General features: G+C 41.1%; 1 protein-coding gene across 1 annotated transcript; it reads left to right on the forward strand.

The window, feature by feature from the left end:
- The first annotated feature begins 66 nt into the window (after positions 1–66).
- On the forward strand, positions 67–5110 carry Calr (calreticulin). Its single transcript, XM_076190819.1, has 4 exons — positions 67–293; positions 3237–3358; positions 3469–3655; positions 3830–5110. The coding sequence occupies exons 1-4, from the start codon at positions 209–211 to the stop codon at positions 4657–4659; spliced, it is 1224 nt and encodes a 407-aa protein (XP_076046934.1). The 5' UTR covers positions 67–208; the 3' UTR covers positions 4660–5110.
- The last annotated feature ends 13979 nt before the right edge of the window (positions 5111–19089 follow it).

A 19089-nucleotide genomic window follows, 5' to 3' on the forward strand; every position in this document is an offset into this window, starting at 1 on the left:
TTCATAATCCGATCAAAGCTGATTTATACATACATTCCAATGCTATTACTACCCAGTTTATTTTACTTATAGACAGATCTTTGGTGGACCAATGAGGTAGCTCCACTTGGACTCCGATGCCGGCCAAAATACCAGACGACAGAGCAGTGGAGACGAGTGTTCAGGGAGGGTTCGTCACGTCGGGTCTAAGGTCTGTCTCACATACATCATGAACCTCTGGATCGCTGCAGCACTTCTATGTGTTGCTTGTGTGGAAGGAAAAGTATACTTCCAGGAGAAGTTTGATGATGGAGGTAAGTGTTATGTTATATATTTTGTTTAAAGGCCTCAGATAAATTGAGAAAGTGACGCACGAACGGGATTGATGCGCTCCCATACCGGTACCTCCCCCCCACCCCGCTTTCTCGTGTTAGGGTTTCAAGCTTCTTCTATTAATATCCATATAATATGAAAATGATAATGAACAAAAATGTGACTATGTAAAGATATACCAACAGTTATTACTGTAATGGGTGGGGACCAGGTGGCCGCTCACAGTAGGTGAACTTTAATGGGAAAAATGTTTTATCGTGAGTATATTTGGATGTCTCCCCCTCAAAAATTTCAATTTTACATAAGTCGTTTGATAGTATTAACTATACTAAGTTTAAATATTTGTCGAAACCGAGAATTTGTCATTTAGGTTGTCTGCATAATTTTCATGTTTAATATCATAAGTATGCATATGATGTATTGAACAGATTTTCCAATAGACTGTTATTTCTATGTTGGAAATGCTGACAACTAGGATAGGCTTCAGTTGAGGTGACCCTTCTGTGATGAATATAGCACTTAATAAAATGCTGTCATTTGCCCTGGCTCGCAACCCCACTGCCCCAACTGTGTGCCACATTGACATTGTAGGGAATCCATACCTGATTTTTCTTCTGAAATTAGTTTCATATCCAATATTATGAAACATATGGTTTTCTCTACTCGTGATTCAAGAAACTAACCTAATTTATATTAGTCCCTGGAAATTGCTGTGTGAGTGGGTAAGACGAAAATTCGCAAACCTTCTTTCTAATATATTATTGGGATTGTCATTACTCAATTAAGGTGAGGGAAAACATTGGGCTTGGTTGTTTGAAGTGTGCCGCTGGTAATTAAAATTTAGGAAGGTCAAGTAATCTCAAAATTTTATACATCTAACTTGCTTGGACAGTAAGGGAGGGGGATTGTCATGGTTTTTTCTGAGTAAATTTGTGTAGCAGCAGAGGGGTGGGTAGGGGGGAAATAGTGTGAATGTCTGAAGTTATTCTGTCCATTATTGAAGCTGAGATGGATCTCCACTGAAATCCCCTGAGGTACATGCAGCCTATGTACCTCACCAAAGTAGTTTAATCCTGCTTGGTAAGGTATGTATGGTGAGAAATGCATGCGACATGTATTTTGGTATGTTGGAATGGCTGTGGTTATGAAGACTGAAATCTGTAATCTGCTCTGTCGTGCTGATTAGGTGGTAGCATATGACACTGGTCTACCGCACCTGATGTCAGCCATTGTGTAGAGGTGTTGGAAAGCCATGAAAGTACTATTACACTTACCAGGGATCAAACCTGGGCCTTCTGCATTCTGAGGCAGGAATGTTACCCACAGCTCCAGGATTCATATGCCTGTCTGAAAGAATGTCAGTTCAGGGTTGGGGGGGGGTTGTGAATCTCCTCGTATTGGAATGATGAGCCAACATATAGTTGATATGGTGTTGGTGTTAATTATTCCTGGAAAATTTTGGTGTTCATGTTTGCTGTGTTAGTGTAAAGGACTGGCATGTGGACAGTTGATTTTAGCAAAAGTTAAATATTGTTGAAATAGGTGGAGCATGTATTGTTCTTACATTAAACCACAATACCTTAAGTTGAGCTCTCATCTGGGAGGGTAATAGCTGTCGATCAGTCTTGCACATGATCAAAGACTGGCAAGACACACACACATACACACATAGAAAGAATTGAAATGTGTAGGATGAATGTGAATTGGAGAAAGGTCATCACATTGCTAGTTTCCACTATCTGCACACAACTTGCTACTATATTTTCTAGGGGGGGGAATTAGTCACTGATAATTGGTACTATTTTGGGGAAATTTGTTCCAGAGGTAGTCAAATGGTTAAAGGAAATTTGTAGTTTTCATCATTCATTTTCTGGAGTTGTACTATTTTGGGAAAATTTGTTTCAAAGGTAGTCAAATGGTTAAAGAAAATTTGTAGTTTCCATCATTCATTTTCTGGAATTGTACAGATTTCTACAGTTGTATAGGATTAGAGAAAAAAAGGATGTAATCAATTCAATGGCACTTGGTTTCCTGTGGTAACAGGAACCCACAGCTTGGGCAGGAAGTAATACTGATGGGTAGCATCAAGTTGGCCCATTGTTCCTCTCCACAATAAAATCACATTTGTAAGCACTGTCAACAAGCTGATCTTGTATCAGTGTCACAATGAAATATGATGCAATGCTGGGAGGCAATGAAAATTGCAAACATCTGATCTTAAAACTCGTGAGTCCTATTGAAAGCAGGTGTGGATAGAGGAGATAGACATGAAAGATGGATGATGGCAGAATTGGTGGTATGGGAGGGTTATGAGAGGGAATGAAGGTGGCAGAAGAGATGTCACATTTTATGTAACTTCCATGTAGTTTTACTCTGCAACAACTTTTGGGAATATATTGATTAATGGAGAAATTTGGGGAGACATAGAGGGCAGCAGACATCCTTTTCTAAAGGGATTACATAGCACTAAACCAGGGTAGATCTCGTGTGGAAGAACATCACTACCAACTGTGATATTTTTTCACAAAAAGGGGGAAGGGGACAAATAATGAACATGGAAAAGGAAACCAGTTTTAGAGATGGGATGTCCAAACTTGAAATATTTTGAAAGAAAATTTAATGTACACCAAACTATTCATATGGGTAAATTGGAAATAAGTAAAGATTAATATTAAAAAAATATACAAATCTTTTCACTGTGCTCTGAAATTGACCCAGTAGAGAAATTGCTTACATGGCAAACAAGAGCTGCACTGGCACATGTTAAGGTGTCTGTACTGCAATTATAGGAACACATACTTGGTCTAGATAATTTTTCCAGGATTTTAAGATTTGTAACTCTGTCATCTCTCCAAATACCCCTGTACATGTCAATCTTAATTTTTGTGAATATTTAGATTATCATGATTAATGGTTCTTTACAGATTCCTGGGAAAGTCGGTGGGTTCAGTCGGACCACAAGGGTAAAGAATGGGGAAAATTCAAACTGACTGCTGGCAAGTTCTTTGGTGATGCAGAGGCTGACAAGGGTCTTCAAACCTCACAGGTATGAATGTGAATAAAATTTATATGAATGACAGTGTTGAAATGGTTATGCTACAAGTATGTGGTGCAAGTAGCAAATATTTAATTTCTTGACTTTATTTCTGTTCTTAGGATGCTCGCTTCTACGGTCTCTCCACAAAGTTTGAAGCATTTGGCAATGAAGGGAAGCCTTTGGTTATCCAGTTCACAGTTAAACATGAACAGAACATCGACTGTGGAGGAGGATATATTAAGGTGTTTGACGATTCACTGGATCAGAAGGACATGCACGGGGAATCCCCATATTTAATCATGTTTGGTAAGTATGTTCTTCCCAAAATCTTGTACAAACATATGGACTCATACATTTCATTGGTGAAATTTTTCACATTTCATATCTATAACACAAAAAACATTTTTATTTATTTATTTTTTATTTATTTTTTATTTTTTACTTATTTATTTTTATTTTTTTTTTTTTTCCCTCTTACAGGTCCTGATATCTGTGGCCCCAGCACAAAGAAGGTTCATGTCATCTTCAACTACAAGGGTAAGAATCACCTGGTGAAGAAGGAAGTCCGTTGCAAAGATGACGTTTTCAATCACCTGTATACCCTTATTGTGCATCCAGACAACACATACGAAGTACTGATTGACAACGAGAAGGCAGAGTCTGGTGACTTGGAGGCAGACTGGGACTTCCTACCACCAAAGATGATCAAAGACCCAGAGGCAAAGAAGCCAGAGGATTGGGACGATAATCCTACCATCCCTGACCCTGAAGACACTAAGCCAGAGGATTGGGACCAACCAGAACACATTCCTGATCCAGATGCCACCAAGCCAGAGGATTGGGATGACGAGATGGATGGAGAGTGGGAACCTCCAATGATTGACAACCCTGACTACAAAGGGGAATGGAAACCAAAGCAGATTGAAAATCCTGACTACAAAGGACCATGGATCCACCCTGAAATCGAAAACCCAGAGTACACTCCTGACAATGAAATTTACAAGTATGAAAATATTGCTGCTATTGGTCTTGATCTCTGGCAAGTGAAGTCTGGTACTATCTTCGACAACTTCTACGTTGGTGATGATGTTGCTGAGGCCAAGAAATTCGGAGAGGATACATGGGGTGCCACCAAAGATGCTGCCAAGAAGATGAAGGAAGCTCAAGATGAAGAGGACCGCAAGAGAGCAGAGGAAGAAGCAAAAGCAGCGGGTGACAGTGAAGATGAAGAGGAGGAGGATGAAGATGAAGAAGAGGAAGACGAAGATCTTTTGGATGATGATGCTGACATGGAGCATGATGAGCTCTAAATTTCATCTGTCATATTTAGTAAATATACCCCAGGTTTGGGGGCATTCGTTGAAATTTCTGCAAAAGTTGACATCTGAATTATTTTGAACTTGGTCACAAGTTCCAGTTGCAGTATTTTCACGAGTGCTACCAAACTTGTGCACGTTTTCTAGGGAGATGTTTGTAACATCAGTTCAGCATTGTTGGAAATGTGCAAGACACCTGAAGGGGGTACTGCCCACATGGTAGTCCTGTTCCAGGGGCTGCATGTTGAAAAGGTTCCAGTCACCTTCATTGTCCTTTATTCCCCCTTCCCCCATCATCCATCATCATTCATGTGTGTTTGGTTGTTTTATAGTTTGTGCTGTGAATGGCTGTAATATCTGATAGTGTAATATTTCTTTCTGGCAGCACAATGTGCAAATGGTGAGCAAGTGATGTGAGATTTCCAATAAATTACATGTGATTAAATTTGTTTCCTATAACCTTGTTGAACAGGGGTTGTGTTTATTGGACTAAATTCAGTGGTGGTAGTCACTGGAAGGTTAACCTAAAATAGGTGGTAGCAAACGGTAAAGCCTACAGGCTACTTGTACTACATGACTTGTTGGGAGTTGTCTTATGGCAACTCTTGAGCATTCAAATTGCACTGATAAGTGTCAAACCCAAAAATGGAAAATGCATTTACTTATCACTTTCCACAAGTTCATGTATGAATAGAAAGTAAAGACTAATTGGGACATTTTAGAAGGGTAAAGCTAACTGTAGTAACAAGCAGAGGGTACAAAATTCTATTAAAACTTCTAGAAAGTGAAGAGCTGGAAGATGAGTTTGGAAAAGGGTTAAGGATGGCAGAGGGAAGGAAGTAAGGTGACGAGGGGAAGTGGGTGGAGTATTCTTGGGATAACTCTTAACTTCCGTCTGGGCTGACAGTATGGGTTAAGACAAGGGGGGGGAAAGATTGTCACAGTACCCCTTGGAGATGCTTGTCATTGACTACCCATATTTAGTTACTGGCAAAACCAGTTCATCTATAATTGGCAAAATGTTGCAATGAAGAAACAAGTATGATGTAAAGGGTAAATGAAAGGAAGTATAGGAATTAAATAATCACTTTTTCTGAATGGAGATTAGTCTCCAATGATTAGAATGCTGCATCATTATAGTCCCTACAATTTTACATCACAAAAGGCCTTCTCTCCTCGAATAGCTGAGTTGAAGCATACACCCAGCTTTTGCCTAAAATAGGGACTGCATGAAAACTTTGAATGTGGGCTAAAGGTAGAAAGATAAGCATTCTCCTCCCATAGGCACATTGATAAATCATATTTGCCAGCCCACTATAATTGCTTTCTTTGTCAGATATCTACCACATTCAAACCCTACCTACATACATATACCAAAGGCTTTCTCCCCCTTACACAGGGGGGGGTAGCCAAAAAGAAAAAGACATAGAAACCACTCTCACCCATTCCATCTCCTACATATTCCACTCCCCTCCACCCTCCTCCCTCTCATCTTGGCACCTCCTGGATAACTGGTCATCCCTGCATCCTGTTCACTGCCCTGGGTCAGAAGCAGTGTTGCAAGACACAGCACATCCACAGCAAGGCTGCTTCGTTAATTCGGCGACCCCCCCCTCTCCGTCCCTTCATGCAGAAAAGGAGAAGATGGGGAGAAATCCCCTCGTGCTGTGTCAAATTTCTCGTACATACTTCCTCACCCCTCACTCACTCCCCCTCATGCATCACAGCATCATCTATACACAACCCATCTCCATTTACCCCTATCTTCTGTCCTCTCCCGTCCTTCCTCAACAGACATTCCTCTCTTTTGTAATGCCCCTTTTACCTCATCTATCCATCTCATCCTAGGATGCCCTCTCATATTCACTCCTTCCACACCTCTTTTACTAATCTTTCTTCATTAATTCTTTCCATGTGTCCAAACCATCCTAATACTCTTTCATCAACCCTATCTCCCAACTCCCTCTCCACCCCTGTTCTCCTCACCTCCTCTCTCACTCTAGCCTAGTAACCCCTATCATACTTCTCGGACATTTCATCTCAAACACATTCAAACTCTTTCTCTCTTCCTCTTTTAAGTTCCATGTTTCTGCCCTGTATAGTGCTGTCAGCACAATCACTCCTTCATATAACCTTCTCTTAGCATCTATTCCCAGATGTCTATTTCACATTACACATTTTAATCCACCAAGGCATTTACTTACTTTTCTCAACCTACATTCTACCTCCACCCCCACTCCTTCCTTTCCTGTCACATTTGCACCCAAGTATCTACTATCCACTTCCTCCAGTCTCCCTTAATGCTCACTTCCAGCCTGCTGTACATCTCATCACCTTACTTTTGCCCACATTTATCTTCAGCTTCCTTCTTTCACACACCTCAAACTCTGTCACTAACTTCCTCAATCCCTCCTCTGATCCTGCTACAAACGCAGTGTCGTCAACAAACAACTGGCTTATTTTCCACTTTTCTCCATTTTCTTTAACCATCTCCAACCCCCTACCCACTACCCTTGCATTCACCTCTCGCACCACCCCATCCATGTATAGATTGAACAGCCAGGGCGACATAACACATCCCTCATGAAGTCCCACCTTTACCTCAAACTATTCACTCTCCATTTCTAATCCTAACACATGCTCTACTACTCTTGTAAAAACTCCTGATTGCTCTTAACAGCTTTCCTCCTATCCCATATATCTGCAGTACCTCCCACAGTGCCTTCCTGTCTACCCTGTCGTAAGCCTTTTCCAAATCCATAAAAGACCAAAAAACATCCTTACCTTTTCCCATAGCTTTCTCACATATCTGTCTTACCACAAAAATCTGATCCACACAACCCCTACCTGTCCAAAAACCACACTGTTCCTCAACAATTACTCCCTCTGTTCCTCTCCTAATCCTCTCAATCAAGACCTTCCCAACTACACTCAACAAGCTAATTCCTCTGAAACTACTACACTCATACTTGTCCCCCTTTCCCTTGTAAAGTGGAACGATGCAGGCACTCCTCCAGCACTCTACCCTCTCTTAAACAAACATTAAATAACCTCACCGTTCAGTCCACCATCACTGTACCTCCTTTCTTCAGACATTCTGCATGGCATCCATCCAACCCAGGTGCCTTACCTGCTTTCATCATCTTAACTGCTTTCACTTCATCTTTCCCTATTTCTCCTCCATTTTCCTCACTCGTCACTCATTTTCTTATCGCTTCCCACTGCAACTACCTTTCCCTCCCTATCCTCTTTCACATTTAGCAACTCCCTAAAATACTCCGCCCACCTTCCTCTCACTGCCTTCTCTTCCATTATCATCTCTCCATCTGCACCTTTTACTTTTTCTTCTCTACTTGATTCACCTCCTCTTCCTCTTTTAATTTCTTTCCAAAACATCTTTTTATTACTTTCAAATTTTCTGTCATACTCTTACTCCATTTCACATCTGCTCTCCTCTTTGCTTCCTTTATCTTATGCTTAAACTTCCTTTCTCTTTACTTTGTACCTCTCATACAATTCCCTTGTCCTAATTTGTAGCCAATCTATGAAAGCCTGGTTCTCGTCTACAACAGCGAAAAAATACACGGGAGCAACGAGCGATTTCGCTCGGGAAAGTTCCAATGTCGCTCTCGCAAATCCAATAGCGGGAATAATCCCCCACAAAAAACCGCTCCCGCAGCAAGATTAAACATTTTTCATGCATTATCCATCATTTGGCAATCCCTGAATCCCATAACCATTGATGAAAGGATCAGACCAAACACAACTTACCCATGATCAATCATTGCATTATCAATCGATATCATAAACGCAATGCATCAATCAACTTTAATTTGTTGATGTACATATGTATGTGTACGCGGTATAGCTGCTAGAGTTCAATGGCTTACCCAGCCTAGCTTCGTATCAGCTGCATGCACGCGTATACTAGTACACGTTGACTAGACTTTACACGACTATTGTGCTACATAATGTCGTTAGTTGCGAATTGCATGGTACCTGTATGCAGGGAAGTTCATTGGTTGCATGCAGTTAGCTGCCCAATCAACGCGCTGACTACATGTACAATGCACCATTGACTAAATAACTAACTGGATCGAATCATAAAAAATTCAAAGTGCAAGAGTTATAGAGTGAGTAAAACTGATTAAGAGAGCTAGTGTAAACTGAGCATTGAGAATGAGAAGTTGAGAACTACATGCTAATGTATTAATCAAATAATCATATAAACAGGTTTAACCTATTAGGTTGCTGTAACTAGATTAATATCAAGTAATGAAAATTACATAGTGACCTTGTACTGCTACCATAGAAGACCTGCATAGTACTATGCAGAACAGCAGAAAGTCAGAAACTACTAATTTTATTCTACAAACTCTGCAAGTGGATCTTAACTTAACAAGGAAACTCAGTAATTTGCATAATATTGAAATCCATTACCTAATTTGACATGTTTGTATCAATACATTACAATAATAACCTGTAAATTTGCATGTATCTTATTCTTCCCCCACCCATCTCCCTCCCCCCAAAATTAAAGGCTAATTTGTTAAAAAAAAAAGTTATTTTTCATGCACATGAGTAATGAGTTAGCCTTCCAATAGTTTGAAGGAAATCGAACCTGCAAAAACATGGCTCTGGAAGTATCAAAAATGGCTCTGGTAATTAAAAGAATGGCTCTGGTGAAATTTAAAAAAAAATGAAAAATGGCTCTGGAAAATAAAAAAGTATTTTTTTCCCCTGGTCTACAACCTTCTTTGCTTCCTCATCCCACCACTCACTACCCTTCCTTCTATTTCCTCCCGCCCTCCTTGTTCCACACACTATCCTTGCACACCTTATGACTCCCTCCTTGAACCATCCCCATTCCTCCTCCACTCCTAGTTCTACTCTATCCTTCACTACCTCCAACTCCTCTCTCAGCTTCTTCTTATACTCATTCTCCTTTTCTTTCTCATTTAAGCAGTTCACTCTAAGTACCTCCTTACCTTCTACCCTTTTCCTCTTTCTCCACCTATTCTCCACTCTCAATTTACCTTCCACCAGAAAATGATCTGATATTCTCCCACTCTCTCCCCTTAGAACATGTACATCCTTAACTCTTTCTACCGTACTCCTGGTCACCACTATATAGTCCATTAACACTCTATCTGCCACCCTTCCATCCACCACCCTCTCCCATGTGTACTTATGCTTGACTTTCTTCCTAAACACTGTGTTTGCTATCATCAACTCTCTTTCAAGACACATCTCCCTCCCTAACCTCGATAATACATACATATTTATACCAAGGGCTTTTTCACCCTTACAAGGGAGGTAGCCAAAAAACAGGCATAAAAATCATTCCAACCCATTCCATCCCCAATACACTCCACTCCCCTCCCTCCTATCTTGGCACCTCCTGGATGACGGGTCATCCCTGCATCTTGTCCACTGCCCTGGGTCAGAAGCAGTGTCACAAGACAGCACATCCACAGCAAGGCCGCTTCATTAAATTGGTGACCCCCCCTCTCTGTCCCCTCATGCAGAAAAAGAGAAGACAGGGAGAAATCCCTTTGGGCTGTGTCAAATTTTTGTCACACATGCTACCTCACCCCCCATCGCCCCACCCATTCCACCTCATGCATCACATCATCCATATACAACCATTTTCCATTCACCCCTGTCTTCTGTCCTCTCCCATCCTTCCTCAACAGACATTCCCCTCTTCCCCAAAGCCCCTTTCACCCCATCCATCCATCTCATCCTAGGTTGCCCCCTCATGTTCACTCCCTCCACATCTGCCTTCCATACCTCTTTTACTAATCTTTCTTCACTCATTCTTTCCATGAGTCCAAACCATCCTAATACTCTTTCAACCCTATCTCCCAAATCCCTTACCACCCCCATTCTCCTCCTCACCTTATTTCTCACTTTACCCAGCCTAGTAACCCCTATCATACTTCTCAGACACTTCATCTCAAACACATTCAAACTCCTTCTCTCTTCCTCTCTAAGTTCCATGTTTCTGCCCCATACAGTGCTGTTGGCACAATCACTCCTTCATACAATCTCCTCTTGGCATCCATTCCCAAAGGTCTATTTCTCATTACACTTTTTAATCCACCAAGGCATTTACTCGCTTCTCTCAACCTACATTCTACCTCCACCTCCACTCCTTCCTTTCCTGCCACATTTGCATCCAAATATCTACTACTATCCACTTCCTCCAGTCTCTCTCCCTTAATGCCCACTTCCAGTCTGCTGCCACTTTCACCCCTTGTACATCTTATCACCTTACTTTTACCCACATTTGTCTTCAAATTTCTTCTTTCACACACTCTCCCAGACTCTGTCACCAACTTCCTCATTCCCTCCTCTGATCCTGGTACAAGCGCAATGTCGTCCGCAAACAACAGCTGGCTCACCTCCCACTTTTCTCCATTTTCTTTAACCATCTCCAATCCCTGACCCACCACCCTTGCATTTACCTTTTGCACCACCCCCTCCATGTATAAGTTGAACAGACAGGGTGACATAACACATACCTGACGAAGTCCCACCTTTACCTTGAACCACTCACTCTCTCCATTTCTAATCCTGACACATGCTCTACTACTCTCGTAAAAACTCCTGACTGCTCCTAAAAGCTTTCCTCCTATCCCGTATATCTGCAAAACCTCCCACAGTGCCTTCCTGTCTACCCTGTCATAAGCCTTTTCCAGATCCATAAAAGCACAAAAAACATTCTTACCTTTTCCTATAGCTTTCTCACATATCTGTCTTACCACAAAGATCTGATCTACGCAACCTCTACCTGTCCTAAATCCACACTGTTCCTTACCAATTACTCCCTCTGTTCCTCTCCTAATTCTCTCAATCAAGATCCCCCCATAAGCCTTCCCAACTACACTCAACAAGCTAATCCCTCTGAAACTACTGCACTCACACTTGTCCCCTTATTCCTTGTAGAGTGGAACTATACAGGCATTCCTTCAGTCCTCGGCACTCTACCATCTCTCCAAAAAACATTAAATAACCTCACCAGCCAGTCCACCATCATTGTACTTCTTTTTTTTTAGACATAATACATCCCTGAAATACTCTACCTGTTTTCCCCACACTTGCCTTTACTTCCATTAGTATTTGTCCATTTTCCCCCTTTACCTTATCATCTCTACTTGACTAACCATTCCCCTGAATTTCAGCTTCCTTTCAGAAGATCTTTTTATTCTTTTCAAAACTGTCAAACATCATCTCCCTTAAGGAAAGTAGCCAAGTCAAAGGCATGCACCCAAACCCATCCACCACCCTTGTTTCTCTTTTCTTAGACCTTTGTGGATGAAAGTCATCTTGGTCTCCTACCTGCCTGGGTCAAAGGCAATGCAGCAAGACCACACATTGACAGCAGGGCCACTGTACTTATATAGTGACCCCATTTTAAATGAAAGTTTATTTATATACCAAAGGCTTTTTCCCTTTTATAAGGGAGGTGGCCAAATCAAAAGGCTACCCACTCCCATCACCCTTTCCTCTCATCTTAGCTCCTCATGGATGATGGGTTATCCCTGTATTCCACCCACTGCTCTTGGTCAGAAGTAATGTAGCAAGACACATAACATCCACAGCAAGGCCGCTTTGCTTAATTGACAACCCCCCTCTCTGTCCCCTCATGGAAAAAAAAAAACTATGGGAAGAAATAACACCTAACTATTCCCTACTCCTGACCAGACCTGTGCAGAGGGGGGGTGCCTGAGCACCTGCCCCTTTGCCCTGTGCCCCAAGTGTCCTTCACAAAAATATATAAAAATGAATGAAAAATTATTTCTCACAGGCTTTTTCCATTTTCTTACCATTCAGAAATTATAATGTGGAAAATGGTGTTGCACCCTACTGGATAGATGCCAAATACAAATAATACAAAAGTGAAGTGCCCAATTTCCAGCCCAAAGCACCTGCCCCTTGCAATGTCTGTGCACGTTACTGCTCCTGCCCCCCTCCCATCCTTGCATCACAGTATCATCTATACAGCCATTCTCCACTCACCCCTATCTCCTGCCTTCGCCCTTCCTTGCTCAACAGACACTCCCCTCTTGATCATAACTCCTTTCACCTCATCCATCTATCTTCAGTGGCAATACTTTATTGTATTGTGACTGTTACTCTATCATGCTGTCTCCCAACCCCCTCCTTTTAATTTTCACCTCTGTCCCCTATGGTAGAGGGAAGAAAGAATACTGCCACCAAGGTTTCACACTTGGATTGTAAAAGACAGCTATAACAGGATGGAGTGATGGGACTAGGTACCCTGCTCTCTGTAACCCTATTTCTACAATAGCTCAAAGCATTAGAGTGTCTGGGAGAGTTTTTCAACTGGAACTCTAAGGTTTAAATCTTTTAATGTGTGTGTGTGTGTGTGTGTGTGGTACAGATGAGAGTAAAAGGGAAGGGATATACTGTAAGTTTGAGAGTATAGTAGGGAGAGTTAGGAGTGAGGAGAGGGCAATGGAGGGAAGGAGTGGTTCTACTACTGAGATAGGAAAGTGTGGTGGAGTAGAAGGAGGTTTCTTCAAGGTTGTGGATGAAGGTGAAACTGGGGAGATTTGGGTCTTTGTAAGTGCATATGGGCCTGATAGTGAGAAGAGTGTAAAGGAAAGGGAGGCTTTTTGGATAGATTTAAATAAGTACTTAGAGAGTTTTGGGAGGATTGTCAATGTAGTGGTATTGGGAGATCTCAATGCTAGAGTGGGGAATGAACCAATAGATAGAAGTGATAGGGAAATTTGGAGTGCCAAGTTAAATTCATATTGGAGAGATGATGATGATGTGTTAGAGAGCTGATGATAGCTAACAGTGTTTAACAAAGCAGTCAAGCACAAGTACACATGGGAAATGGTGGTGGTTGGAAGGGTGGTAGATAGGGCTTTAATGGACTAAGTGGTACCCAGGAGAAGAGTAGGATGTCTTCTGGATGTCCATGTTCTTTGGGGAGAGAGAGGAATATCATATATATATATATATATATATATATATATATATATATATATATATATTAATTAATTTTTTTAAGGTAAGTAGTGAGTGGAGGATTGGTGGAGAAACAGGAAAAGGGCAGAAGATAGAGAGGTGCTTGGTGCTTAGAATAAACTGTTTCAATGAAAAGGTAAAAGACCAGGAGTACAATGAGAAGCTGAGAGAAGTGTGGGAGGTGGTGAAGTATAGAACAGAGGTAGGAGCGGAAGAATGGGGTTGTTTCAAGGAGGGGGTGACAAGGTGTGCAAATATGGTAGTCAAACAAGGAGAATGCTAGGGAATAGAAGAAAGGGTAATGAGTGGTGGGGTGATTAAGTGAAGAATATAGTAGAAGAGAAGAAGCGAGCATCCAAAGATTGGTTGCAAAATAGGATGAAACATATGAGAGGTACCCCCCATAAAAAAAAAGGTAAAACATAAGATAAAGGAGAGCAGATGTAAAATGGGGGGGTATATGGCAGAAAATTTTGCAAGTAATAAAAAGATGTTTTGGAAGGAAGTTAAGAGAGAAACATGAGGCTAATCAAGTGGAGAATAAAATGTAAAAGGTGCATAAAGACAGATAGTAACAAAAGGAAGCAGTAAGGGGAAGATGTGCAGAGTATTTTAGAGAGCTGTTGAATGGGAAGGAATTGATTGATGGTAGCATTAGGAGGTACTGAGAAAGTGACAGTGATGGGAGAGGAAAATTGAAAAGAAATGAGAAAATGAGGTACAAGTAGTTTTGAAAATTATAAGAGCTAGTAAGGCACATGGGTTGGAAGGTGTCATGCAGAGTGTCTGAAGAAGGGAAGTACAGTAACAGTGGACTTGTTAGTGAAATTGTTTAAATGTCAGAATGCACAACAGGAGACACTTTTTCAAAACTCCAATATGAGTCAATAAAGAAACATTGCCAACTATTCCAACAAAATATTTTTGCTATTAAACTTGAATTTAGGCAATAAAGATGCTACTTTTCAACTCTGAATAAATCATTTGCACTTCAAAAACAGTTTTGGCTATTGTCAGATATTTTTGGAAGTGTGACATAAGAGTAGCCAAACATTGCTATTTACAATCTCAGTGAGACACACCACAACACCCTTCAAATCATACAGAACAAAGCCCTAAAAACAATTACAGGCTGCACAAATACAACACCTACAGACCATTTACACCATGAAACAAAAGTCCTCAAAGTCAAGGACCACCTCGACATGAGAGGCACACAAACACTTGCCGCAGCCACCACAAACACATCACACCCGCTACACTACATAGCAGAACACCCACACACACCAAGAAACATTAAAACAACACCCAAAGACCTTTATCATGCACAGATACTCTCTTCTCTTCCTCCACAACCACCAAATACCAGCCTCCGGAAACATATTCATAATCATATCACTCACCGCTCCATTAACACACTGAAAGACAACACACTGCTGCATGCCAGACCCCCTGATATCCACCCTTCTGAATCCTCTCTCCCACGAAAGGACAGAGTCCACTTGGCCAGACTGCGGTGCGGTCACCACCCAGCACTTCTAAGCTACCAGAAGAGGCTGGATGACCGTGTTGTGAACAGCTGCCCAGGATGTAACACTTCACCCCATACCATACAACACATAATGGAAGACTGCATTATATTATACACAATCATGCACACAAACAACACAACATACGCTCTATAAAGGATTTGTGGGAAAACCCAGTTTTGGCTATGGCATTCCTTGGAGAGACAGGACTGCTCGGACAGACAGTCTAGGGAACGACAACAACAACAACAACAACACACCATTATTAAACATTGAATTTGCTGAATAGCTGTGAGAAATAAGTTATAATCTAAATCTTCTCAATAGATTCCATGTCTAAGAACAGTGATGTTTGGCTACTGATGTCACACTTCTGAAGCAAGTATACCTATAACACCTTTTTATGAAAACTGAGAGCAAGAGAGGCTTGGGAGTTCTAGTGAGTTCTGACCTTAAATCCAAGAAATAGTGCACTAGCACCAGGAATAGATCTAACAAAGAATTGTTTCATTGCTTGGACTGTTATGAATAAATGTGCAGAGGTAGCTATCAAATTCTACCTTGACTATGCAGTACAGTTCTGGTCTCCATCCTATAGAATGGATATCAATTCACTAGAATCAGTACAGAGGAGAATAACCAAAGTGATACATGGGCTCAGAAATTTACCTTATGAGGACAGGCTTAGGCACCTTAACTTATACACTCTGGAAAGACACAGAATGCAGGGTGATCTATTAGGTGTTGAAGTGGATCAAGGGCTTTAACAAAGGGGATACAGACAAGGTCACCATATTAAGACAACAGGGCAGGACTAACAGTAATGGATTTAAGTTGGACAAATTTAGATTTAAGAAGAAAATAGGCAAGAACTGGTTTACCAATATAGTGGTCAAAAACAGAATAGACTTAGTAATCATGTAGTGAGTGCTGAAACTATTGGTTGGGTTAAGAAAAGGTTAGACAACTTTTTGGATGGGAATATGTGGTAATGGACATGGAACTGCCTAGTGTAGGCCTTATGGTCTCTTGCAGTCTCTTTCATTATGTTCTTATAGCAACAGCTGTTTTCAAAGTGCAGATGATTTATTCAGAATTGAAAAATAATATTTTTGTTGCCTATATTCAAGTTTAATAACAAATATTTTGTAGGAATGGTCGGCAATACTCTTTATTTGCTCTGCTTGGAGTTTTGAAAAAGTGTCTCCTGTTGTGTATTCTGACCTTTAATACATGTCTAAGGGAGGGTAGAGTGCCAGAGGACAGGAGGAATGTATGTATAGTTCCAATTTACATGGGAAAAGTGGACAAATGTGAGTGTAGTAGTTTCAGAGGGATCAGTTTGATTGTAGTTCGGAAGGCTTATGGGAGGGTTTTGATTGAGATCAGGAGAGGAAAAGAGGGAGTAATTGGTGAAGAACAGTGTGGGTTTAGGACAGGTAGGGGTTGTGTGGATCAGATTTTTGTGGTAAGGCAGATAAGTGAGAATGCTTTAGAATGGATTTAGAAAAGGCTTATGACAGGGTAGACAGGAAGGCAGTATGGGAAGTTTTACAGATATATGGGATTTGAGGAATATATGGGATTGGGAGAATAGTGGGAAGAGTTAAGGATGTACACGTTCTAAGGGGAGAGAGTGGAGGAATATCAGATCATTTTTTGATGGAAGGTAAGTTGAGAGTGGAGGATAGATGAAGAAAGAGGAAAAGGACAGAAGGTAGGGAGGTGTTTAAAGTAAACTCCTTAAATGAGAAAAAAAAAAGAGAAGTACAAGAAGAAGCTGAGAGAGGAGTGGAAGGGAGTGAAGGACAGAGAAGAACTGGGAGTGGAGGAGGAATGGGGATAGTTCAATGAGGGAGTCATAAGGTGTGCAAAGATGGTATGTGAAACAAGGAGGATGGGAGGAAATAGAATGAAGGGTAGTGAAAGGTGAGATGAGGAAGCAAAGAAGGTTGTAGAAGAGAAGAAATGAGCATTCACAGATTGGTTACAAAATAGGACAAGAGAATGATATGAGAGGTACAAAGAAAAGAGAAGTAAACCATAAGATAATGGAGGCAAAGAGGAGAGCAGATGTGAAATGGGGTAAGAGTACATACATACATACATACATATACCAAAGGTTTTTTCCCCCTTACAAGGCAGTCAAAAAACAAAGGCTGAAAACCACTCCCACCCATTCCATCCCCACAAACTCCACTCCCATCCCTTTTTTCTTGGCTCCTCCCTGGATGACAGCTCATCCCTGCATCTCACTCACTACCCTGGGTCAGAAGCAGTGTCGCAAGACACAGCACATCCACAGCAAGGCTGCTTCATTAAATCAGCAACCTCCCCCCCTCTCCATCCCCTCATGTAGAAATGGAGAAGACAGGGAGAAATCCCTTCGGGCTGTGTCAATTCATTTTTCATACATACTCCCTCACCCCACATCCCCCACCCACTCCCTTTCATGCATCACAGCATCATCCATACACATTCTCCATTCACCCCTGTCTTCTGTTTTCTCTCATCCTTCCTCAACAGACATTCCTCTCTTTCCCAATGCCCCTTTTACCCCATCCATCCATCTCATCCTTGGTCGCTCCCTCATATTCACTTCTTCTACCTCTGCCTTCCACACCTCTTTTACTAATCTTTCTTCACCCATTCTTTCCATGTGTCCAAACTCTTTCATCAACCCTATCTCCCAACTCCCTTTCCACCTCTGTTCTCCTCCTCATTTCTCACTTTATCCAACCTAGTAATCCCTATCATACTTCTCAGTCACCTCATCTCAAACACATTCAAACTCCTTTCTTCCTCTTTGTTCCATGTTTCTGCTCCATACAGTGCTGTTGGCACTATCACTCCCTCATATAATCTCCTCTTAACATCCATTTCCTAATGTCTATTTCTCATTACTTTTTAATCCCCCAAGGCACTTACTTGCTTCTCTCAATTTACATTCTACCTCCACCTCCACTCCTACCTTTCCCATCACATTTGGGTCTAAGTATCTAAAACTACTTCCCTTAATACTCACTTCCTGTCTCCTGCCATTTTCTATCCTTGTACATCTCATCACCTAACTTTTACCCACATTTATCTTCAACTTCCTTCTTTTGCACACCTTCCAAAACTCCATCACTAGCTTCCTCAATCCCTCCTTTGATCCTGCTACAAAACATAATCAGCAAACAACAACTAGATTATCTCTCACTTTTCTCCATTTTCTCTAACCGTTTCCAATCCCCAACAGAAAATTTTGAAAGTAATAAAAATATATTTTGGAAAGAAATTAAGAGAGGAAGAGGAGGAAAATCAAGTAGATAAGAAAAGATAAAAGGTGCAAATGTAGAGATTATAATGGAAGAGACAGCAATAAGAGGAAGATGGGCAGAGTATTTTAGGGAGTTGCTAAATGTAGAGGAGGATAGGGAGGGAAAGGTAGTTGAGTGGGTAGCACTAAAAAAAAATTAGGAAAATGGAGGAGAAATATGGAAAGATGAGGTGAAGGCATTTGTTAAGATGAGATAAGGTAAGGCACCTGGGTTGGATGGGTATCATGCAGAATGTCTAAAAAAAAAAAGGAGGTAGTGATGGTGGACTGGGTGGTGAGGTTATTTAATGTTTGTTTAAAAGAGGGTAGAGTACCAGAGGACTAGAGGAGTGCCTATATAGTTCCACTGTACAAGGAAAAAGGGGACAAGTGTGAGTGTAGTTGGGAAGGCTTATAGGAGGGTTTTAATTGAGAGGATTAGGAAAGGAACAGAGGGAATAATTGGTGAGGAATAGTTTGGGTTTAGGACAGGTAGGAGTTACATGGATCATATTTTTGTGGCAAGACAGATATGTGAGAAAGATTTAGAAAAGGTAAGGATGTTTTTTGGGCCTTTATGTATTTGGA

The sequence above is a fragment of the Oratosquilla oratoria genome, chromosome 9 (assembly GCF_046742065.1).
Source record: "Oratosquilla oratoria isolate Oo_2021 chromosome 9, ASM4674206v1, whole genome shotgun sequence".
Lineage (NCBI taxonomy): Eukaryota > Metazoa > Arthropoda > Malacostraca > Stomatopoda > Squillidae > Oratosquilla > Oratosquilla oratoria.